Here is a 25,902-nt window from a genome sequence, read left to right as displayed (position 1 = left end):
TCAAATTTCTGCTAGTGGAGAAATGAAACAAATGTGGGATTCAGCAAGAACTGTGATTGTTCAGACACATTGTAACATGGCTACAGAAACATGGTGCTGTGTCTCAAAGTTAGTGGTTCTATACATTTCATTAATGTGTACTTAAATTACAATAATTCTTTTGGTTTTTCATATTTTATGCAGTTTACAGAGTGGACTAATCTTAAGACTGTTTAAAGCCAAGAATTTTGTATGCAACAAAGAAGTCCACTTTAAGGTGATCATGTAGTTTTTTTTAGTTTAATTTACTGATTGATTAGTCATCTTGATGCATTTTACATCTGCATTTTCATTCCTTGATTATCATACATACGTTAATTCAAAAGCTAATGCCATATCTCAGTAGCTTTACATGTGAGGGGGGATTTCTGAGATAAAGGGCCTTGAAACAGATCAAGTTATGGCAAGAGTTCTTTACACAGTGGTTAATCATTATGGATTATCTACATAAAAATAGAACAAATTTAAAGAATGAGTATTAATATGTTCACCCTACTGTAGTGAAATTAACTGTATTGCATTGTTTTGTACATGTGTATTTTTCAGCCAAAGAAGCATTTGAAATGCGACTCTCTCCTATAATAATTGACAACACAAACATACAAGCATGGGAGATGAAGCCTTATGTTGCTTTGGTTAGTATTACAATTTGACCAATGTGAAAAGAGATTAGTGTCTAGCATAGCAACAACATGTTTTAAAATGGGCATGTTTTTCACAGTCTAGCTGCTATTCCACAAGGAAGTCCGGAGTAAAAAAGCCAGTGTTGCATGGAGTCATATTGCCCAGTGTCATGTTGTGTTGACGTGACTCAGTGTCATGTGGTATATGAGCATTAACCTGGCCTAGTAACCAAAAGCCAAAGCTAAGTGCTTTGTTCTTGGGGCCAAAAGCAAGTGTCGTTGAAGAAACTGGATTTTGTTCCTTTTTTATATGATCAGGAAAATTAGAAGCTGCTTTAAAAATGCAGTCAACACTAATGACCAAGTGATGTGTGAGGTTCTGTAAAACTTGAAAACTCAGTTCCATCCTAAATATAACATAGAGGCAGATGCCAGTTGGAGGCTAGAGTTACCAAAATTTCTAGCTTGCTTGAAGTTATGCAGATTTACTTAATACTTTTCGTTGAAGTGATCCCACCTTTCCACATAATAGTTTTTAAATGGACATCAACACTTTTAGAGTCTAGAGTGTATCTTGCTAGTGATCATTGACCATATTGGTTGGTATTATTATAACAGCATTATTTTATGAAATTGGTTCTGGTTAACTGAAATAATACATTGCAAAAAAGTATTATAATGTAGATCTGGGGTTTCTCCTTGCCTGTTACAGAAACACAGCTGAGAGTGTAGTTCATATAATTGACAGCTTTTGAGCGGATACCTTACATATGCTGCATGTGCTAATGGCTTAATGAACAGTGAGTGAGACTTTGACACACATAATTTTTGTTAATAAAATGTTTATTTTATTATCCTTGCATTTATTAGCAACTGTCAGATTAACAGTTCTTTTGTAAGTTAGGTCTTTCATTTTGCTGTATACTGAAATCAAGATGCAACAAGAGTTCTTGCAGAAGTGCAGTGTTTGGTACAGTGATAAGAATATTTTCTGAGAGCAGGAATGGGGAGAAACAGTACAGTACTTGCAGTGTTTCTTCTGATTAGACTTTAAGCTTCTTTTCTGTCATGATGAGACTGAGCTATATAGAAACCATTTACTTGCACCTTGGTCAAGTTTCCCATGTGGCCCCAATAGCTGTGCTAATGTAACTGAATTGCTTGTCTTGGAGCTGGTTCGCATCTGGTCAGCTCTGAATGTAAGCTGTGCACTTTCCTCTGTCTTGGAGAGGCTGTGTAGATATGTGCATGCTGTATCTGGAAGGAGATGATGTTTTGCAGTATTGTCTAAGAGAAGACACATCATGGCACACATTTAATTTTAGGGTAAGACTACATACACATTTTTTTAAAAAAATTCAGTTTATATAAACCAAAGTGCAACACTGAACAAAAATGTTTATTCCAAATGTTTTATTCCATAAGTATCAAAAATACAAAAATCAGCTTTGAAAGAAGCAAGCTATGCATATAGTGTGCTTTGTCATAGACATAAGAAATGGGTGATGTGGCATGTTCTGTTTTATATTATATCTCTTTTATTCAGGCTCAGCAGTTCAAATACAAAGTAATGTTCCGAGAACCAGACACTTGGTGGAAGTTTAAACCAAAAGAACTTGAAAGGTAAGAATGTAAAGGAAAATAACATACTGGACAGTACAAGCTATTATTTTTAAAAAGGTGCCATTTAGTACAATGGCTAATGAAGTAGCAAGCTATCTGTCAAAATTTTTGTGATAATAAGTAGCTTTTTTAATGGTATTTTTTGGACTTTTTGGTGTATGTATGTATTATAAGATCTGTCACTTCAATTACATGCAAAAGATACTGTTAGCAGTAGACGCTGTCGTGTTTTCATTATTAGAGTTCTTTGCCTGTAAGGATTAGTGACTGTTCCTTTGGGTCACTGAGGTTGCAAAAATTATATCAGGTTGGGGCTGTTTTTGCATCCTGGTCTGTTGCTTTAGTTGAAGTGTTTCTGCTGTCATTGAATTTAGGGCAGTCAGCACCTTGTGGCCTAAGAGGGACTCTGTGCATCATCATTGTTGTTTACTTCTTCTTTAGCAGGACCTTCTATTACTTAGGGCTGAAATCAGCAAGACGTAAACCCTATGTAAGTGAATAATAAAACATAAGAAAACATAATGAGAAAATTGGCTAGATGCCAGGTTCAAATGTTGTGTGTCCAAAGTGAAGGCTTATGTCCCTCTGGGGAGGGACTACAGCTCTTTGATGTCCTTGTTATGACTTGGATGCTGGGTTAGAGTGCACTCTTAGCAAATTCACAGGTGATACAGAACTGAGCAAGAGTAGTTTATTCAGCCTTAAGCACAGATCATTGAAGAAGAATAATTTTGTTGTTTTCAGCTACCTTCTGAAACATTATAAAGACTAAAAAGAATTGTGCAGGGATAGGACAAACCAAACATCATCAAGTTGCAGCTCAAGATTACATAAAAGAGAAAAGCCCAACATTTACTTTAAAGATGGTTAGGTACTGAAAGAGTTTGCCCGTAGAGTTCATAGGCTTTCAGTCATTTCGGATATTCAAAATCTGACAAAAAGCTCTGGGCAACCTGATCTAGCTGTACTTCCTCTGAGAAGGAGACTGAAGTATGGAACTTCAAGAGGTCCCTTCCAACAGAAGTTATTTTGTGATTTTTGTTATTTTGTGATTGTCATCTGAATTTGCATGTTTAGCTGAACGTTGGCTGCTTTTTAAGTTAGGTAAGGTAGATTATTTTCCTTCTTAAAATAAAAGTTAAACTTTTTCTTCTATTTTTTCAATTTCTCTTTTACTGTCCTTGGCAAGATTCCCTTGTTCTAGGTGGCACTGCAGCAGAACACAGTGCTAATTGGTGCCTAACAGAGTTAGTGAAATTTCTGGCCAAAGGGTGTCTGGAATAATAGGTGAATAGGTTTTCTTCAAGGATCAGTGAGTTCTTTATTTAGCAAAACCAAGGAAAGAAGACTGAATTCAGAAGTCTTTTGTACACAGTTTGGTATCCTGCATCACTGTCAGGATCTGATATAGTGTGTTTTCTGAAACTTATTTGAGGAAGATGCATTACTAGAGCAGTTTTAGGTTTTAGTATTATGCAGAGCATCCAACTGCAGTACAGAGACCAGATGGGTGGAGAAGTGGAGCAGCAATCTGTCTTGTGTCCTGTTTGCAACGCCTTAGTGCACTGATATGGACAGAATTGCTGTTTCACAGCTTTTCATCTGGCTCCCTGAATTCTTTGGTTAGTCTTGCTGTAAATTTATTAAATTATTCTCCTTTGTCATTGTAATACAGAAATCTAAAATGGCTTTATTTTTGTTGGTTTTCAATTCATAGGAGAAACATTCATGGTGTATCTAAAGAAAAGATCAAAAGAATGTTGGAACGATATGAACGCTGCCTTACTGTTAGATCAATATTGGACTCTTCAGTTCCAGACAAATCAGAAGCTGCTGGTTGGAGTGAAGATCCTCAGGAGGAAAGCCAGAGGTTAGATTCTTTCACTAGCTTTGTAGCATCAAATTAAATGCTGAAAATGTAGCCTTTTTGCTTCTTAGCAGCAGAACCTGGGTGATAGTGTCAAACGGTGAATGCATTAAAAAAGACAGTTAAGTAACACAAAAAATCCCTACATAGTTTTTTAATTTTTAAGAATTTCAGGATTTTCAGAAATGAGTAGTCAAGTGATCTAGTCAACTTTCCAATGCTTTTGAAAGCCTCCCATTATGGCAGTGTTACTTTTCAAGAAGCCAATCTTGACTGACTTTCTGTTATTTCAGAAATGTGTTGTTGGATGTATGCTATAGATACAAAGCACTTAAAATCTAAAAATTGTTTTTTAGAAAATGTTGTCCCAAATAAGAACAAAATACAATTTCCAAGTTCGTATGTTGATGTTAGATTATATCTTGGTGGTAGAAGGTGGTTTCTTTGTGCAGTAGTAACAGGTTTTACTTGCTCTTCAGTATACTTGATTTAGACTTGCCTAGGTTTCTGTTGGCTGTATCCAGGACTGTTCTGTAGTTGCCAGTGTGGATTGTGGTAGTGTAGTGCACAGTGTCCTGCTCAGGAATGGCACTCCCCAGTTCAGTGCCCCCACTGAGACTCCCAAACCATGCACTGCACATTTGCTCCCCCTTCCTCTTCCTGTTCCTGCTCCAGCAGCCACGTGAGGTGGTATAGAATAACCTCTGTGTTCTGGCCAAAACTAGGACACCAAGGATTTGATTTCAGCTATTATTTCACTTGGGTTTTGCATGTGTGATGTATTTGAAATGGTAATTAATAGAATGTAGTTGATTGTGAAAAATGGTTTGACAAGAAAAAGCACATTCTCTCCTAGTTAATGTCTAGACTGTCTTTAGGATTAAGCCAACAGGAGAGAGCAACAGTCATTAGATAAAAGTACACATACCAGACTTGCTGATCTGAATGTCTGTCAGCAAAGTGCTTTGATAGAAAACTGAATGCTGGAAATGGGATGCGGGGGGAGATTGACTCCTGAGTAAGTGTTCTTAGCCCTGTGCTCTAGTAAGAAGGGGATACTTACTAAAGAAAGTTTGTCTGTGCTTAGCTCCTTCTTTGTTGAGGAGTGTTGGAGTTACAGCTAGTTATAAATTTGTTTTGCTTTCACTAGAAGTTGAACTAGGTTAAACTCTATAACTGGAGTTAAAAATGTGGACAAATGCTTTAAGAAGGTTTGAAATGGGTTTATATTTCATTCCAATTTGTCTTTCAGAGAGAGAGAGGCACATTCTGATGTAAAGGAAGAAGAATGTTTTGCTTCTGGGGTGGAGCCTATTGAATTAGCTGAAGCTGATAAAACTTCTCCCGGTATTTCTCTAACATTAGAAAGTAGTTGTGACCCTGAACATTTTCATAAAGAGGAAAAAGAAACTGAAAATATCTCAGTGGAACACAATTCTGAGAACAGCGCTGTTCAAGATGACTTGGAAATTAATTTGTCAGGTTGCACCAAAAGAGAGCTGTCCTTGGAGAAGAAAGAAGAAAAGGGATTAAAAACAGAAGAAAATACTGAAGCAGAAATGGATGAGGTTGATGTGATTCCAGCTGAAGAGACTGTGAACTTAGACACAGGTGGAGCTGAGGAACACAGTGATAACAACAGTCTCAAAGTTCAAACTGCAGTTGAACAATTGGGCAAAATATGTATGGAACCAAAATCAACACAAATGAGTAACACGGTGGAACCAAGCAGTTTGGCTTTTGACGCATCAGAAAAACCAGAACTACTAAACTTTCTGGGTGACTGGCCCATGGAACATACAATGGGACAGAGAGTCAAAAGATCTAGAAGACTAGAAAAATCTACTCTGAAGAGTGATAAGGAAGGTGAAACTCCCAGTCAGCAGCATTCTGAGATAGACAAAGAGCAAGTGGGCCTGCCTGAGACAGGTACTGTTGAGAAAGGACATGAGGACAAAAATCTACTCTGTAGCTGTTACTCTGTTAGTTCAGATAAAGATACACCAGAATTGCAAATGTTAGGATATTGGCCTGTCTCAGCCTCGTTAGAACAGAGACAGCAAAGGTCAAGGAGAATGAGAAAGACAAATTTAAATCCATGTGATGAAGACAGAAATATTGAAGAGGACACTAATATGAATGATCTTGAAACTGTACATGAGATTCATGGGTTGCCTGTAAACACTGAAGAGCAACCAGATACAAGGGGTTTGCCTGTGCACCAAGATGAAATAGTAGCTAGTGAAACAGTAAGTGAGGAGAAATCCCAGGAAAGTAAGAGAGCAAGGAAACATCACAAATTAGCCCTCACTTTTACAAACAGCAGCTTGCCACATCCCAGAGAAGAGGACCACTTGTCTAAGCTTAACCTGGCAGAAGAGAAACAGGAAACAAACTTACATAGGCAAAAAAGTAGCCATTCACAGACTGAATCACAGGACTTTGCTCTCCTGTGGAGATTAGAAAAGAAAATGCTTTTTCCTGAGACAACAAAAATATTGCATGGCAGGTTAGATGGCTTCAAACCCAAAGACATAGGTAATGTCTCAGATTCTCAGGAAAAAATACCCTATCGAGTTACATATGATAAAAGTACTTTTGTGGAGGAAAGTGAGCTTATCAATATTGATGAATCTGAAAAACTAGATACACTCTGTAAGCTCTTTGAGTCTGTTTCATTTGAAGCTCTGAAAGATCTGTATGAAAGATGTAACAAAGACATAGACTGGGCCACAGGTCTGCTGTTAGACTCTGATGAGAAGTTACGTAAAGCTGTTGATACTGAAAGCTTTCAGGTAACCAAAGCTGAGCCAGTGGTCACAGACCTTGATTTAAAGGCAAATATAAACTATGATGAGAATCTCAAAGACTGCAAACAAACCCCACAACTACTTGGGGCTGGTGATACCTTGGAGACTTCAGAAGGCAAGGACTCATCACTCAGCACTGCAGAAAGTAGGGCTGCCAAGACAGAGGTGACAAGTGCTGGTGTTTCTGACTTGTTCACTGCTACCTCATTGGATAATTCAGTGGAACTGAAAAATTCTGTGGATTCAGGCCCTAGAACTAACACAAGCAACTCAGCAGCAGGTGTCATTGAGCTGTCTGTTTCAGGAAAGCAGAAGGGAGGAAGTGAGAGTCCTCTTGAAGAAACTGTAAATAAGCCATCACTTTTACAACTTGATGCAGTTTTGCCTCATGATCCTAACACAACTTCTACCAATTTGAAATCTGAATTAAACAATGAAAGTGACAGTAAGCCTTCAGAAAGCAATGCTGAAAATTCCCAAGGGACTGGTTTGTCACTGGAAATAGATGGTGCACCTCTTGTTGGTCCTTGGAGCAATAAAGAACTGGAGATGGATAAAGAAACTCGGGAGAATTCCAAGGAGATATGTGGTAAAGAAGAAATTGACACTCCAGGCTGGGCTGCAGCTAAAGCCAAGAGACAAAGCCCTATACCAGCATCACATGCAGCCTTCAGTATAGATTGCCTAGAACTAACATTGCCTCCTGAACTGGCACTCCAGCTGAAAGAGATATTTGGACCTGTTGGCATTGATGCAGGTATGATATAATTATATACATGTTTTTATGAAAAAAAAATATTTTAGTAGGAAACCTTTCTTTCTTTGTCTGTGCTTTTTTCCCCTTCATGCTTGATTTTTAGGGAATAGACTCCTGTAATTCTTCTTAATACTGGTGGTTGATGTTGTTAATGTAGAAATGAAACTGAACTAAGCATGGCATAAAATACAAGTGCAGTAGTGCTACCTTCTGCCTTTGTCTTTTTGTACATGCATATACTTCAAAGTAAAAGGAAAATACATTGGCTTATTTGCATTCTGAGCAACAGGCCTTTGAGCTTATATTCAAACTCTGAAGAGATATTCAGATGATAAGGAATATGCAAATTGTGGCTGATTAGGAAAGAAGGGAAAAAAACCTTTTGGCATCAGTTAAGTTGGGGAACAAGAAGATGGATGGTTAAGGAAGATGAAGTGTGGCTGTGTACTTAAAAGATGACAACAGACCCGTCTGCTGGCAGATTATGGTTAAGGAAGCCATAAACAGATTGAACATGCATCTCAAAAGTTAGAGTGATAGAAAAAGTAGAAAAGAAAATAGGAGGAATATACAGCTTGATGTTTTTCTCTCTTTTTTTCCCCACACTTTTTCTCTTTTTTTCTTGTTTCCATCCTTCATCCTGAAGATTGCTTTATGTGAAACCCTGGATACCTGATTTCTTGGTGGGTTTGACTGCTGGCCTCTTTGCCTTGCATGACTACCTCCTTAAAAAAAAAAAAGTTTGTTCTTTATAGCAGAAAAGTGTTTTATTGTGCCTGAAGTATGCCCAGAATTTTCATTTGACGCATACATACTTGTTGCGTTTTTTATTTTTGAAAGGGTGAGAAATACCCTTTTAGGAAAAAGAGCTTTTGTTATGATGCCATGATAATTTCTGCTGTTTCCTTTAGAGTTTGGGGGGATGCTTGGAGTTTGTTTCTCTGAGTTTGTGTTGGAAAGGAGGGATGTGACTGCTGTTGGGCTGTGGTGGGTGTGTTGTACAGAAAAGCAGTTGCCATGTGGATTGCAGTGGAACAGGGAATGACAGTTTAGTGGATGAAGCTGTTGTTTACAATTAACAATGGCTTTGTAAAAGAAGGGTCTGCTAGAAAAACTGAAAAGAGGAAGAAAAATATTGTTGTCCAGGTAGTCATATTTCAACAATATGTAGTTAATGTTGTTTCTTTCCTACCCTTTTAGAGTGTTTAACACCTGAAAACAATTTCTGTGGAATGCATTTTTTTGTTCAGAAGTTTTTTTCAGGCATGACCAGTTTATGTAGAATCTCTAAAGTTAAAATTCATAAGTCTAGGATACTGTACCTTAAGTGCTTACTTAAGTTTTTATAGAATGCTTTAAATGAATATATTCTCTTTGTTCCCCCAGGATCACTAACTGTTGAGGATTGTGTGGTTCATATTGATCTGAATTTGGCAAAAGTGATTCATGAAAAATGGAAAGAATCTATTCTGGTCAGTAGATTTCTTGCTTATGATACATCGTGGCATGCCTGTATTTTTTCAGACCATTTGTCTGCATGTGTCTTGGTCTAAAGGTGTTATCTGTGCAAGAACAGTGATAAAATGCAATAGTAGTTTGTAAAATGTGTGGAGTGTATCAGTATGTCATAATCATTGGAGCTATTGAAAGATGTTTTAAGGATGTCATGAATGCCTCATTGTGAAAACAAGATTCTTAAAAAAGAAGGATGATAGTGCACAATTTCACTATGAGACTGATGAAGAATTCCACTGGCCAAAAATCCTTATCCTTTTTTTGACCTGTAAAAACAATTCTTTTATGAATTATTCTCTATACAAAACATCTCCACGTGCAATAATTGAGATAAGCTCTCTAACCTGTGTTCCTTTACAGCTCTGTGAAACTTGGAATGCCTTTTGGCAAAATTTTTGTTTTGTTTATATAATTAAGGCTGTAGAGTCTTAGCAGTGGGGCATGGTTCTATGGTTTGATGTGTTTTTAGAAAGATAATTCTATCTTACAAATTTCACTTCAGAATTATTTTTTCCTGAATATATTTCTTTTAAAAATACTGAATCTTTGAGAAATATTGTGACACCTTATTTTGAAACTGCTTTAATTAGAAGCTAATACTTGCAAAGTTTTCCTGCAAAATTAATAACTTATAACATTCATGATTTTACTGTTTTTATTTAGAAGCGTCAGAGGAGAGATGAATCATGTAAGTTGTCTGCAGAAGGTATGTCATGTATTTCTTTTAATTGTAAAAATTCTTAATGTTCATTATAAAGGTATTTAATTATTTGAAAATTAAGGTTGCAAATACTCCATTCGTTGAAAAATGATGACTTTATTAGGCTAAATTTCATTGCCTTTGGATCCATTTACCAGCCTCTTGTTATGGTATGCGGGAGGGGAGAGGAGTTAATTATAAGCAGAAGCACTAGTTCCAGATAAAGTCTATAATTTTGTGTCGTTCAGAACGCTTTGAGAAGCTCTGGTTGAAGCAGACAGCTGGTTGGTAGGAATTCTCTGTGGCAAGAAAAGGAACAGCCAGAGAATTACTATCAGAGTAAGATTTCTGCAGGTGAGGAAAGGAGGTCAGGAATACAGCACAGACATGTTGTCTGTCAGAGGTGTTTTTAGCAGGAAGATGGATGCCTTGTTCAAAAAGTGTTAACATCTCTTGCAATCCAGTTTTCATTCTGCTCCCAGAAGAAATGTCCCTCTATGGCAGAACCCCACTGCAGACTTGGACTGCAATGTGGGTGCAAACTAGTGACCAAACAATGCTGTTGCCATTAACTTGTAGAAGTAGAAAACCAGATTGTTAAGCATCTGTCCTTAAGTTGTAGAAGAAAGGCAGGTAAACATACTAGTCAGTAATTCTTTTATAAAAGCAAACAACTCCCCACTTAATGTATGTGCAAGGTGATTTGCAGCCGTAAGATACATCTTAGCACTTGAAAATTTGGTGAGGAAGTCTGATGGTTTTCTTTAGTTTCACAAAATAAATAATGATGAGATAGTCTGGAAAATGGAAGTGAAGAAGGTGAAAGCAATGTATTGGTTTCTATTTTAGTATTAATAGTCTTGTTTTAACAAAACTCAAACTGTATAGGTTGAAAAACTTGTCAATTATTTTGGCATTGCATGTATATATAACCTAATAAGTGTTTTGTCACCCTACTTTTACCGCTTTTGAATGTCCTACAGTGTTTCAGCAGATAGATGCAGATGACTCAGAAGTGCTGTTATCTCAGAATGAAGACAGCAAAATACAGAAGAAAAAATCGAGCTCAGCTGTAGACACATCTAATGATATACAGACAAAAACCCCAGCAACATCAGACGTTTTTCCATTTATGGATCACTGGAATGCTCAGATTCAGAAAGTTTCTCTCAGGCAAATAATTTCTGAAGAAATGGCGATGCAGGAGAGAGAGGACCTGGTATGGATAGCACCATTTTTTTAATGTGGTTTGGATTCATTACTGTTAGTGAAATAGAGTATGTCTTATTTGGTGACTCATCCCTGTGCTGCTGATTACAGCTTGAATTTGTGAGACAAATGCATGCCAGTTAGTATTTTTGATAACTGTGATACAGGAGTTTGCTTGAGGAAGATGGTTCTGTTTGAAAAATACAGTCTTATTTAGAATATAATATTTTGGTTGTTTCACAAACAGATCATGTTGCATGTCACTATCCAGGTTAGCATTTGTGTTTGCTTTAATTGTTTTTTTGGTTGCTCAGCTAAAACCAAAGATCAGTATGATCTTCCATGCTTTTTATTGTGACAGCAATATGAAAAAAAGTTCTTAGTTGGTTCCATGCCTTGTTTAGAAGTGTACTGAATTAGTTGTAATGATGTAAACATTACTGACAGATGAGACATTAAAATAAGTACTTGAGGTTAATCTTCAACAAGTTTCTGTACCCATTTCTAAAGTAACTCTTTAATAGACTTCTACTAGTTCTTCGTTTTTCACACAGAATTCCTGTACCCTGCCTGTTTGGCTTGTGCCTGATACTGCCCTCTACTGCCCCACTGGTGTTCAGAACAGGCGTTCTTATTTGTAATAGTCTCTGATAAACAGCTGTCCTAAAGTATAGGAGCTCTGAACTGGTGTAGAAAGTTGTATGAATTACCCTGTACTTGGAAAATGGCTTGTGGATTCTTTCTTTGAACTGCATGTATGTACCCTACTGATAACAGCTAGTGTCATGTCCACAGCTTTACTTTCAGTTTGAATTCATGGAGCTTGGCCTTATTTTGACCACTTTTTTCCTTTTTAAAAAAAAAAATCTGATTATTGGAACAATCAGTCCAGTTGATTCTAGGCTATAATTATGTCATCTTCTCAGATGACTTCACAAGTAGGAATATTTATTACAGACATCTTCAGATACATCAAACAAAAATTGTTTATGCTGCTCAATAATAAAGTGTTGTTTCAACCCCAGGCCCTCAGTACAGAGAAAAGAGGTGGACTTTGCACAAGTTTAGCACTGGACTGAGTGGACTGGCAGGGAATAAATTCCAAATCCTAAATCCCTCCTAAAAATCCTCATTTTACTTTGTCCAAATTGTGAGTGAGCTCCAGCTGCATTACTTCAAAAGACTGCAGAGTTACTGCAGTGGTGTATGATACAACTCACCTGTCCTTACTTTATGCTGATCAGTGTGGCAGGCTGATATGGCACATTGTCATTGCTGTGGGTGCATACCAACTGAGTAGATACTTTTTTAATTATAACAAATAATGGCAAAGTTGGATTGGCTCCACCTTTACTTAATTCTTTCTAATGAAGAACTTGTAATTTATTTCTTCTGTCTTCTGGGTAGAATCGTGTTCCTTCTACAGCTAGAAAAGACTGTGCTGCTAAACTGAAGGAGAAGCAACTTTTTGAGATGTTTCCAACTATTAATCAAAATTTCTTAATGGATGTCTTCAGGGACAACAAGTAAGAAATCCTTTTACTTCTTTGTAGAATTGGTACACAGTTACAGTCATAAATATTGAGAGTTTAGATACTGCTAAAGAATGGCATTTTCCAAAGTAGCACTTTCTGCTAATCTAAATAAAAGCTAGCTAGTCTTAAAGGCAGAAAGGGTATAAAAACTCAGTTTAGACACATTTCTTTTTAGGGCAGTATAGACAGTTTCTTTCACTGGGAGAAGAATGTCTCTTGCTATTGACCACTGCCTGACTATCAATGGAACTGCATATTTTCTCGAGAGCTGGGGTTTAAATCTAGTGGGAGAAATTAGTGGGTGTGGTAATAGTAGGATTGCAGGAAATGGCATCTGCCCAAGGGGAAAACACAACCATCACCTGGTGTTACTTGTGACTACTTTCCTGGTTACTACATCTGCTCTGAGGGAATGAGCCATCTCTCTGTGCCTTCCTGCTGACATTCTCTTTCTCTCTTCTATATTATGTTTCTGGGATATTTGTCTACCTTCTTAAATCCAAGTTTCTGAGAAGTAAATTATTTTTTCAAGAGAAACATATTTTATCATCCTTGGCCATTTGAATATCTGTCTCTACATATGGGTTTGCATACCTACTTGTCAGTCATGCTGCTTGTCCAGGTTGTTATAAAAATCTTTCCTGTTTAGAATATATCCTTCATCCATTTTTATAATTCAAACATTTCACCATCTCATTTTTCACATTCAAAATTGTCCTCATAGTGTTGCCTTTCCTAAAATCTGTCTTTACTTTTGATCAGTCTGTTCTTGTTAGCTTACTAAAGAGCAAGAATAAAGAAGAAAAAGGGCTTATTAGAAAGCTGTTGGCAACTGATGACTTACTTAATTAAATTTGATAGCAAAGTTTGACTAAAAATACAAGGATTTTCCCTCATTAGGGTTTCAGAAAACTGAGCTAGTATTAAATTAGTTTGAGCTATCTAACCCTGACCAGAGAAGATTTAAGATGAATACCCTACCCAGCCCAAAGAGCAGCATTTATTAATATCTCTTTGATTAAGGTAGGATGTAGTTTATTTCAGTTCTGTCATTTTCCTTTTAATGTTCAAGTGCCCCTCAGTTATGTTTCAAGTCGACCAAGACTGCATGTGTGTGGATGCCAGTAATGCCCTACAAGGAGTCTGCAAGCCTTTCTTTAATAAGCTGGAATATTCCATTCCAGTGTTTATTTTCATTGTAATCTAGTTCTGTAACCATATCAGTGTTTGTTATAATGCATTTAGATAAATACAACAGCTATTACTGTATATTTATAAAGTCACAGATTTTATTCATCATTTTCAGCTACTCTTTAGAACAAACTGAACAGTTCCTGAACTGTGTTCTGGAGGCAGATCCTGTACAAACAGTTATAGCTCAAGAAACTGCTCAGCAAAATGAAGTTGTTTCTTCCTACAGTGCTGCAAAGAACCGTGAGAAGAAGGTATTTATATATTTCTTAACCATAGTTACAAACAGCCAAAACTATGCTAATGAAAACACCCCACAATGCACCCCTAACTTCAACAATGCAAATTCCTACAGGCGAAAAAAAGCAAGGAAGAGGATGATTCTTTATGTGAAATGTTTCAAGACTTTGAGTATCCACAGTATGAGGATTTAAGAGCAGAAGCTTTTTGTCACCAGCAAAAGAGACAGGAATGTTTGAAGAAGGCTGGAGAGGCCTATCGCATGGGTATGAAGCCTGTGGCGGCATTTTATGCACGTCAGGTAAACAAAGATCTTGTGCTTTTTGTCTGAACTTAGGGAGGTATTTAAACCCTGAGTTGGAAGTGATAAGGAAAACATCATGTCTGCTAGAGTTGATGAATTTGGTCACTGTTCCCTGTGTGTTATATTGACAATCACAAGTAAATTTGCTTCCACTAGTAATGGTACTGGCACAGGAAGCTAACATAACCAAATCTGGTGTGAGACCTCATGAAAGGTGATATCTAGTGCTTAGTCACACATGCTCCTTTGTCTTAGATCTCTCTCACATCATATCACATCCTTGTAAACACCAGGATTTGTGTCCAAGTGGTCTGGCTAGGTTCACTGGAGTGTGACATGGACTGCAACAAACAAAATTTTTTGAATCCTCTGTATATGTTGGTGCTGAACTGTTCTTAGACACATCTTCTGTACTTTATAGGAGTCAGACAGGTGTTAAGATGTCATCTTTTGCCACAGAATCTTGTTTGCTTCATCCTCCATAAATCTTGGGCAAGATTGCTGCCTGCTGTCTTCGCTTCCTCATTCTGACTATCTTTATGGCTACAGTCTGTCTTGGGTTGAGATAAATGAGGTGTGTATGTCATGCTTTTCACGATGCATCTGGTTATGGACTGTAGATCTGCTGCTGATCAGTCTTGCATGCTGTGGCCTTGGGCACAAGCTCTTTGGTCTTGATTCAGGCACATTTCGTAGTATGTACCAGTTTGAGTACTGCTGATCAGTGCTGTTGATCATACTCTTGGTTTTAAGTCTCATCTTTTCTTGTAACCAAAGTTCCTCTACACTGACTTCTTGGTGCCTTCACAGGAGACCCCTCCCTTGACATCACCCTTAAAAAATATGTTATAAAGATCTTCAAAGGCTGTAATTTTCCCCTGATCTAATAGTATATAAAAATTTGGTAAGAATTCACATTATAGAAGCATTTAATTCTAAACTTTGGATTGTATTATGACAGAACAAAAATGTAATAATAAATCACTTGAATTTGTTTATTCAGAAAGCTTTCATGTAAGTGGTATAACTCTAAATGTTTAGATTGTTACTGTGCATGTAGGAAGTACAGATTAGTATCAATTTTTATAATGAACTTTTTATGGTTTTTATGTGTTATACCCTATTTCATATATTCTTGAAGTTTTGAGACAAAGACATACAGGATTTTAAATAGAAATGTAATTTCAAGTACTGTCTTACTTTTGTTCTTATCCAAAATAACAAATACAATCTATTGTAAATCTATTGAAATTTATTTATTATATACTTTCCTTTAGGTAATAAAAAGGCAAACTAAGCTGCCTTTATTAATAAAAAAATACTTTCTGCTTGGTGGCCTTTCCAAGATTTGTCTTGGGAATCCTTTGCTAGTGGGTTACAGAGCTGCTGTCTTGGGTCTGACACTAACACACTTCAGGTGACTCATTTTAAGAAAGTGTAAGACAGATTTTCACTTTTGCTCTCTTGAGCCTTTGTCAGTCCAATACCTGGAGGTCCTTCCATTCCTTTTTAGACTGTGCCTTATAGATCTTCAAGGACATAATTTGTTGCTTTGATCTCTCAGATATTACCATTGCAAGGTTCATGGGAAGGAGTTGGTACTTGTTCACTCTGTAGTAAGGTGACTAACAGTACTGCTCCTTGCCCTCATTCCAGAAGAGACTTACTGACCTTGTCAGTCATAAAAGATGTCAAAACGTATTAGGAGAGATGATAGACATGATGATGATGATTATGATTATTATTATTATTATTGTTTACCCTTGGTTTGTCTGAAATTTTGGGAATGCATTTGGAAGAATTAACCTCAAATACAACAGTCAGCAGTCTTTTCCTAATCTGTTGGGCTGTTTCTCTGATACTCTTTCATTATAATTTTAGCAAAATACTTGCAGGAAATAAAAATCTCTTGTTAGGAAAATAAATCTGCAACTCACTATGGAGTGTAACATTTTAGCTTATGTACAGACCTTATGATTTTATGCCTTTTCTGCCTTTTTTTTCCTCCTTGTAAGGCTTTTGTTATAATGTCGTCTTTGTGCCAGCTTTGAGTAGTTTTCTCACAAACAGATTTAATAAAATCTTCTTGTGAGTAGGTCTCACTGAGCATCTTGCTGAAGTTCTGCTAGAATTATAAATTTTACTAGCTCAAACTTGAACTAAAAGCACCCTGCCAGTGCTGTCATTTTGAAACCACTGACCAGTGTGGAGCTTAAATTATTTCTTGGTGTGTAATAGTCACTGTGCTTATGAATAAAGGGTCGCCTTCATGAGCAGAAGATGAAAGAAGCTAACCATGCTGCTGCTGTGCAAATCTTTGAGAGAGTAAATACTTCCTTGCTGCCTATGAATGTGTTGGATTTGCATGGTCTCCATGTGGATGAAGCTGTGAATCAGTTGTCCAGAGTACTGCAGGAAAAAAGTGAAGGTAGGGTTTAGGTAATAATTCTTACCACTAAAAATGATTCTCATTTTCTATTAAGAAATCATGATACATGGCAATATTAGAGGGAATGAATGTGCTTTAATAACATGGCTTTGTGCTGTCTTGTGTTCGAAGTACCCCAGTGGAATTGTTTTTCTTTGACATGAAAATGATTCTTGTTGCTTTCCATCTTGTCCCCCTCCCGCTGCTTCTTTGTAAATCTTCTTCCTTGTGTTTTATCCCTTTTTATTACTACTATTGGATACTTGGTCTGTCCTTCATGACATTTTTTACTGAGGTGATGATGCAAACATATGTGTCCCCATTGCATTGCTTTGTCACAACTATGTTGCTTTTATAATCTTAAAAGAAAAATTACTACATTGGAATTCCAACAACAGTGATGATATTGTCTTCAACTTCTACATGAAAGTGTGAGATTTGAGTTACCTTTCAGAAACTTCTGTATCAGTTTGTTGGCAGCATAGCTTGAGATCAGAATACTGCTGCTTCCAGAAATGTCATTTTATGCAGTTTTGCTTGAGAGCTCATTTTTTCTTGTAGTGGAGAGTTCAAGTACTTCATGAGTGTCCATGCTGAAAAAAATAAATTTTCTGCATTACTAGTTTACCCTCTAAGTTTAAGCACACTGGGAATGCTTCTGCAAGGTACTGCCACACAAACCTGATTTTTTGAAACAGCTACACCACAGAGTACAAATAAAAGTATTCAGTGGGGCTTTAGATATCTCTTGTCTTTCAATATGCGTCAGAGATAATTAAATTCCATTTTCTTGTGCAATTCCTGCAATGACATTTGTGTAATTTGAACTGTAACCTAATGCCTTTTAGAACTAAATTTCCAGAACTGTATTTAAATCAGGAATGCTGAAATTGTTAGTAGGGGCTCTCTGTTCAATCTATTCACCTAAATCTGAAAATAAAGAAGTTAATTTCACTATACATACATAGGAAAAGGATCAATACTGTGAACTTTTAAAAAATAAAGTAAATAAATAAATAAATAAATATAAACCTTAATATATAAAATATAAAACCTAAATGAAGTTACAGTGTGGGGGAAAGTAGTTGAAAAAACACATCATGGGAACTGATAATTCCAAACTGGCAAATCTTGACTCGTTGTGAGAATCCAGTTTAATTTTTTTTTCCTCTTTTTCAAACTCTTCATCAATTTAGATTGCTGTTATCTCTGGGAAGAGAACAATTTCTTTTGTTATCAGGGCTAAGTGCCCTAATAAAACTAATGGATTGTGTTAATCTGTTCATTTCCATGCTCCAACATAGCAGAAGATAGTCCAAATAATGTGACATAAGTGTCAAAGCTGGATTTATATTTTCTTCTTAATGTCTTTATTCAATAAAATGTTATTTCTTTATTCACATTAATTTAAGATAAAACATGAAACAACACAGAAGCACCACTTAAAAATGCAGTGAATGACACCCACCTCTTTTTAATTTTGCAATTTACATTTATATCACTGAATGTAAATTCCAATTGAATATTAGATGACAGAAACAGTAAAGCTTTTATGAAATTGGAAGGATTTTTTTTATTGTGACGATCACAATATGCATTTTGCAACCAATCTAGATTACAAAAGTTTGACTTTTTCAAAATGGGGGGAAATTGCTAATCTAAAATATGCATATCACCATGGGAAAACAAAGCTCTAAATGAGTAGTGAGAGTTTTCAGAAGAATGCATGGAAGGCTTGTACTGCATGCCAAGTGTCTGCTGAGAAGCCTTTAACCGTTGCAATTCCTGCTGTGCAGAGTACCAGCAGAGTGGTGGTAAACCATACCTCAGTGTTATCACGGGAAGAGGAAGCCATAGTCAGGGAGGAGTTGCTCGCATCAGACCAGCAGCCATCCGATACCTCACAAGCCACAACTTCAGGTGAGTTTAGATTTTTGTTACTGATAATTTTTTTTTTTCTTAACCCACATTTAAATAACTGAAATTTGAAGTTTAGTTTTAGAATGCTGTTAAACTACTACACAGATTAGGGCAGGTCTGCTGTTTCAGATTAAATTAAGTCAGTTGTTTCACAAATCTGATGCAGTTGTGTAACACCTATTAAATGTTAGATCCTTTCTTCTGAGACAGTTTAATTCCATATTTCCATTCAAGATTGCTAGCTTTGCTGTGAAAGTTGTTAATCCTGCTTTTTATTTGTTCCCAATACTTGCATTTGTGTTCAGTTTAAGAGGGATAGCAATTTAGTAAGTCTGGGCTGGCACCAGTGTGTTTGCTGCTTTTTATATAGAGCAGTGTAGGAAGGTGAGACTCAAAAACAGCAATGACTTCCCATTTCCTTCTTGGCTTCTACAAAATAGAAGGATGAAAATCCATTTTGAAAGAAGAGGGAATGAAAGGGGAACAGGAATAGAGGAACAGAATGAATATAACCAGGAATATTGGGCAGTTTTTTCTTTTCTCAAATCTTCATCTTAGTTTCTGCTTTTTCCAAGTTCTCGTATCTCCAGACACTGAAAAATCCTCCTTCAGTGTCACATCTGAGGACATAATACTGATTTCCTGACTCTCACATACACATATACTGGACTGAGGACTTTAGCACTTTCCATATGTTTGATGAGAATTAAAGGTGATGGCATTGCATATAGTTTACATGTTGAAGCTTCTTTTTTTCTTGTTTCATAGGTTCACAGAAATAAAACCAGGCTTCCTGAAAGTCATGCTGAATTGAGGAGTTGTGGAAAGAGGAATATAGAAACTGAGGTGTCAGATGACCACCGGGTAACAAAAAATCCCCCATGTTTTGAACAACTGCACTGGTATTTTTTAGTCTGTTTTAAAGGATGGTATTTTATAAGAACTGGTCTCAATTTACAGCAAGTGGATTTGTCAATATGTTTCCAATAAATTTTTGTGTGGAATAGAACCTTTTTTGAACCTGCAAAAGGAAGATACTTAAAAGGATTTGAAGTCTCAGAAATGCAGATTAAGATTTTTTATGAGAAATAAATGATGGTTTTAACAGAAGTTAAGGTACAGTTTTTAATATAACTATCTTCTTAGCATACCTAATCTGCTTTTGACCCTTGTACATCTTGATTGCTGTGGCTTCTGTACTTCTAAAACATATTATCTTGAAAAAAGTTATTTTGTAATTCAGAACTTTGTGCTAAACCCTTCAGAAGAGCAAAAGAGGCTGAAACTGAACAACTGCTGGTATTTCAAATCCAGTTACATACGAGTGCTGAATATTTCCAGGTTTCTTTTAAAATCTTGTGTCTTTTTAGTGGTTATGTTATAATGAGTTGACCAGTTCTGTTAACCTTACTTTGTTCTAAACTTCTCCAAATACTGAAGGAAGTTGCATATAAGGCTTGTGCATTAAGGCCAGCTGTGTGTTTGGTAATTTGGCAGATTTAGTGTGATCTCTTAAAGGAAAACCACAATGCTGTTATTCAATTTCTTTTGGAGATCCACCTACTGGATTAAAATTGTATCTTTCTTTGTGGCTTTTTAAGTGCAGCACATGCTGTTTTACTTTACAAGTGTCTAATAATGATGTCTTCATTCTCTGTGTATTGTTTGGTGATTTCCTTGTAGAAAATATGATTATGAGACATTTTAAATGTATTTTTAACATCAAAGTGAATGCTAATATTGCAGAAGTAATTGCCTAACTGGAAAATCTGGGAGTACAAAAGTTACTCTGATTTTGGTGGTGTTGCATCAGCATCTAGAAATATCTCTGTAAAAAACCAAAACAACATAAAAAGACCCCAAACAAAACCCTTCAAAAATGAAATATAAACATCTCTACTTATGCAAGTGTTTCCAGTAAACAATCAAAACACTTTTTCAATAGAAGTATCTTCTAGAATACACCACTATTTTTATTTATATCTTTGCCTCCTGAAAGGCATTTGAATTTTTGTTGTACGGCTTTTTCAGAACAGGTGTGAGTTGTGTATTAGGAATAATATTAATAGGTTAAGGATTAATATGAGGAATTTTTAAATTTTTAACTACTTTGCAGTAAATTTTATCAAGGAACTACATGCACATAGAGTTTGTATATGAATCCATATGTGTGTGCAAGTTCTGCAATTTGCATGCATAAGTACTAATAAATGAAGAACTTCTGTGAGAAAAGCTGTCCACAGAAATAGGTTTCACTTGAAAATGTGTCTGTCTAAGTTGCTGACAGGCTGAAAGACATGATGTTTCCTGAATATATCTGTATTTACTCTAATACAAACACAGTGACTGATGCATGGTAGACTTAAAAATGAGTTTGTCGTGCTTCAACAGATACAGTAATCTTTTCCTGGTGATTTTAAGTGGAAGAATAGCTTGAGTAATACATAATCAAAGGGACTCTTTCTATAATAATAGACTGCTGTAATAAGTTCTGTATTTTTTGTGGATACTTAGTTCACCTGAATTGTGTCCTTTCTCTGTTTCCTTCTCTCTGCACTGCTCTGGGAATCAGTGAGTGAAACACAAAAGATCTGTTTGGTCCCCAAACAGCACTAACAGAGCTGTTTCTGCCACTGCATGATGTCCTGTGTGAAGCCCACACTCCATCCTCTGTGAGAGTGCCAAAAATGGACTGAGATGCTGTTTAGGCACTCGGCCTCAAGACACTAATTCAGACTATCAGCTGTACAGGGTTGCAAATGCTAGAATTCTCTCAGCAGAGCCAAAATCTTGGTTTTGGACCAAGGGACTTTCTTCTGTTCCTGAACAGGTTTTCCTTAGTGCTGCTGTTTATAACAAATGGAGTTGCTCTCTGGGACAGCTCTTTGCAGTATAGTCCCTGTTGGTTGGCCTGGGTGGCTGTTGTGTGTTGAACTGCTTGGGTGCCCAAGCCCTACAAAGATGTGCCTGTAAACAAGGAAGTGCCAACACTTCTGGTTGTTTTGGGAGGCAGCCTGATTCACTCAGCATATTCACACCATTCCTGACATGGACAAAGACAGCTTAGATTTTAGTTCAAAAGACAAGCAGAAAAAGTTGTTGTCTTGCCCATCTGTTCGTCATAATCTAGTTGACAACTTTACCCTAGAGATGAGAAACACAGCTTTTTGCCTTCTTCTGGCTTAGCAAGTGGATGATAATGATTGCACTCGACTCTCACTTCCCCAGAAAATGCTCTGACCGATGTGCTCAGGAATATTTTTGAAGTAGCCACTTCCTGAGCCTCTTTCAAAATTACCACTGCATGCTAAAGGTGCAAGCTTAAGGGGACAAAAGAGATTAAAGAATTAAAAGTGCATAAACAGTCTCTGGGAGTGGACTAAGACTTTTCAGAAAGAATCTGTTCCTGGTGAGCTTCAGTGTCCTTTCATACTATTTTTTCATACTTTACTCCTATTTGGATAAACACATTAAAAATGTTCAGGATAAAATCAGCTCTACCCAGTGCTAGGAGAATTTTTCTTCAGTCTGTCAGTCAGCAGAGAAATACACAGCTCAAGAGCAGTTTGGAATACTTTTCTCTCTTCCTCTCTTCACTGGCTTTCATTGTGGTGCAGGTACTCTGAATGCCCTGCCTGGGGTAGACTGGTCATTTGCCTAGCATGTGTTATTTGACTACCAGCTGAACTTTGATGGAGATGATGACTTAAAATCATAACACTGGCAGAACCAATCTTGCCTCTATCAGCTTCAGCAGCTCAAAATGAGGCATTGCAGTTCTGACTCAGAGAAAATGTAATGATCCTCTGAAGGATCTCAAGCACTTGCTTAAAAGCTGTGCTGAGCTGGATACAGAATAGGTCCGAAGATCAGTGCACAGAGTAAAAATAAGTAAAGTTTTATCAGTAAGGATCTCCTTACTCCTTACTACTTGCCTTCAACTACTTGCCAATATTCCAGAAAAGCAACACTGAAGTTCCTGTATTTCTCTGAATGACTTTATAATGTATTCTGGGATTAATTCTTTGAAATATAATTATTTCAAAATGGTATTTCAAAGTAGGATACATTGTAGAAGTTCCAGCTATTCTGATGTCTCTTGCAGTGAGAATCCATGAGAAATCTGAGATATTGTGTAAATTCTGTATCATTTTAAAATTGAAATAGCAGTATTGCCACCAGCACTCTGAAATAATGTACAGCTGTTTGTGTAGCACTTTCTATTCTATTCTTCAACAGCATGTGATGGTGATGAATGATAACCTTTAATATGTGACTTTTTGTGTCTTCTTTTTCAAAACATTTTAATAGTTATCCCAAGTTTTAATTTAGGAAAATTACCATTTTTTAATATACAAAATTAATACTTGTGCTAACATTGATGAGTGATCTTAGAGTAAAATAAAAAACAAACAAACACTTCAGTTGAATGTAAAAGTAGTAGGGCAAACATTTATTTTTTTAAAATATTTCAGGATACCTTGACAATACTTAATGACTTTGGATTTTGCTTTTAATATCATGTGGTGCATCCCCCCTCAAAACCCAACCAAAGCCCAACTGTTCGTGCTGTTTCAGCTAAGTAAACTCTGCAGAGGATTAAATGAGTAGATGTGAATATGCATGTGAAAACACCTAGTATTGCAGCTACCAATTGTAAAAGCTGTTAGGACCAGTACATTGGAAGATACAAATTTCTATTTTTAAATTAAAATAAAAAATGATTTTTTATTTGTATAAAGTTGTACTTTTGCTGTTAACTATAATTTTGTTTTTTACTGAAATAGTTTTATAATTTGCATTTAGAATTTCTAATATTAAATGGAATTTACAGAATCTAGTTTAATAAAGGATTTTTGTCACAAGTATAGCCTTCTGTCTTTCCTTGGGAAACTATGTTGCAGCTTGTATCAAATTTTTTCAAACAGTAGTCCTGGAGTTCTGCATGAAAGCCACTGCTTGGCTTCAGGATACCATCTGTAAGGAGATGAAGCAACCATCTGCAGGCATAAAAAGGAACAGATTTGCGGCCTGAATTTCAGTGTTGTGAGTGCGAGCTGAATGCTCAAATTACTGAAAATGAGGGTCATGGTATCAGATTTTTTTTGGCCTGAAGTAGCTGAAGAGATGCTATTCCAGGCTGGCTTACTCATGGCAGAGTGAGAGCTGCAGTGTCCAGCAAGGGGAGAGGTGGTCTGACCACTACAACAATGGGGGTTTTCGGGAGGGAAATGTTCTGCAGGGGCCTCATTTAGCAGGAGTCTGTAGGTCAGGGGCAGTGAGAGGCTGATCCTGAGGGAGCCCAACACTGTACCGTGGTGGTTACAGAGCTAGGAAGCCTGGCTTTTCCCAAGCCTGCCCTGTTCTGGTCAGGTGCAGGTATTTTCCTGTGTATTGTCCTGGAAGTGTGGAATGGCAACAGAGACCAAAGTGCTGACTGGAGTCTAACCTGTTTTATTAGCTCAATTTGAGGACAACTTGCTGTGACCCAAGATGACTCCTGCAGAATCATTCCCATGGCTTCATTGCCTTGCAGCTTGGGTTGTGCATTTCCACAGCAAAGCCCTAACTCATAAGCTGCTCAAGAGAGCAGGCAAAACAGGTTTGGGAAGCCGTGGAAGCTTGGCAGATGCTGGTTTAAATGTGACGTGGCTAATCCTGAGCCAGGGTTATTAGACCACAGCATTGGTAAATGTCTCGGTGGTTGTGTCTCCTTACTTACAGGGCTCCCTGCTCTAGCAGTGTGGCTGAAGGTCCAGCTTGGGCATTGGTCTCTCAAATTGAAGTTTTAAAGAGGAGGTACCACTGCTGGACTTGCCCTCTATCTTGAGGCAGCTTAACTCCTACCTTTGCTGAAACATTCCATCCTGACTGACCAGTTTCTGTTTCAGTTCATGCCCTTTTTTATTCCTGAGTGCTGGGATAGTCTTGAGCACCTCTCTGCTTTCAGATGGAGTTTGTTCTTCTAAAGCAACCCTATGCACTTCTGAGAGTCTGTCTCCCTATTTAAATAAGAGTAATAGGGTATTGTAGTCTGTCCTTACTTTGGAAAATTATTGGAACTTTAGGACTGAAAACTGTACTGTGGTAAAATAAAAGTATTGCTTGAGACAAACAGTTTGTCAGCTCAAACTATTAAAGCATAATTAAATGTCTGCTGGTGGAACGTGTCAGGTAGCCTGACAATAGGTGGTGCCCTTGCCAATGGCATAGAGTGATGGTGGCAGCAGTTCTTGCTGTGCCCCTGCCAGAGCAGAGTTGTTTCTCTGTATGACAGGTGCTGAAGGATGTTATTACACAATCACGTGCTGTTCATTTGTTCCTCAGAGGGAGATACTGTATTTGGAGTATTATTTTGGTGAATTTTTTTGTTCTTTACAGATGGGTGGGGTAGAGTTGGTTTTCAAAATATACTTGCTGCTCTGGGCTAGAGATGGGCAAGATGAGTTCATTTTTGCACACAGGTTTGAAGATGGTAGTCTCAAGGTTTCTCCATCAGCTACCCTGGGTTAGTTTTTGCAGGCTGGATGCCTGGACACATCAGTCTGCTTGGAAACTGACATAAAGGCATTGTGCTGTTGGTGAAGTTCTGTGCCACTGTGGATATTACTGGTGGCACAGTCTTCTTGCAAACCATGATGGGGAAGGTCCCCCTTGATGTTGATTGACTTTGCATCTTGGGGCCTGCTGGGCTAGCAGTGGCTTCTCATTAGTTGCCACTTATTGGTAAGCAACTGCATGGATCAGTGTTACATTTTCATTATCTTGAGAAACAACACTCTTCTTCATAGACATCTGTGGCTAGTCATGCACACTGGAAAGCAAGCAGTGGAAATTCTCTGCCAGAGTCACAGATTTAATCAGTTTGGTCTGTAAATGGGGAAGTGGTAGCCCAGTGAAGTTGGTGTGTGGGAGCTCTCCATAATAGTGTTTGCTCCATGTCAGCTAAGTCACAAGGCATTGCCTTGGATTCCTGTCTCGAAATCAGAGTAAAAGTAGGCTTCTTCACCTTCTTGCCCTTCCAGATTATCTCCTTTTACTGTCTTGCACTGCCATTTAGACAGCTTTGGGCATTTATCAAGATAAACATGTAAAGTAGCTACTCTGATATGCTGTAGACAGCAGAACATCCTTGGAGGGA

The 25,902-nt window shown here is 37.2% G+C and overlaps 1 protein-coding gene across 5 annotated transcripts in view; it reads left to right on the top strand.

The window, feature by feature from the left end:
• Positions 1-23,174, top strand: part of N4BP2 (NEDD4 binding protein 2) — a 35,564-nt gene extending 12,390 nt beyond the window's left edge. For 4 of the 5 annotated variants that reach the window (XM_064418337.1, XM_064418333.1, XM_064418335.1 and 1 more), the window contains 13 exons: positions 586-674; positions 2,209-2,285; positions 4,003-4,155; positions 5,405-7,719; positions 9,106-9,191; positions 9,898-9,940; positions 10,918-11,153; positions 12,551-12,669; positions 13,985-14,123; positions 14,225-14,410; positions 16,673-16,841; positions 18,638-18,761; positions 19,530-23,174. In XM_064418337.1, the coding sequence (XP_064274407.1) occupies positions 586-674; positions 2,209-2,285; positions 4,003-4,155; positions 5,405-7,719; positions 9,106-9,191; positions 9,898-9,940; positions 10,918-11,153; positions 12,551-12,669; positions 13,985-14,123; positions 14,225-14,410; positions 16,673-16,841; positions 18,638-18,761; positions 19,530-19,575 (3,782 nt within the window). In that variant the 3' untranslated portion in view covers positions 19,576-23,174. The remainder of the gene's footprint in view (positions 1-585; positions 675-2,208; positions 2,286-4,002; positions 4,156-5,404; positions 7,720-9,105; positions 9,192-9,897; positions 9,941-10,917; positions 11,154-12,550; positions 12,670-13,984; positions 14,124-14,224; positions 14,411-16,672; positions 16,842-18,637; positions 18,762-19,529) is intronic. The other variant, XM_064418338.1, reaches the window with a different exon arrangement.
• The last annotated feature ends 2,728 nt before the right edge of the window (positions 23,175-25,902 follow it).

The sequence above is a fragment of the Passer domesticus genome, chromosome 4 (assembly GCF_036417665.1).
Source record: "Passer domesticus isolate bPasDom1 chromosome 4, bPasDom1.hap1, whole genome shotgun sequence".
In the NCBI taxonomy this organism is placed as follows: Eukaryota; Metazoa; Chordata; class Aves; order Passeriformes; family Passeridae; genus Passer; species Passer domesticus.
Note: the sequence above shows the minus strand (reverse complement) of the source record. Positions and strands in the feature narration are given on the sequence as shown.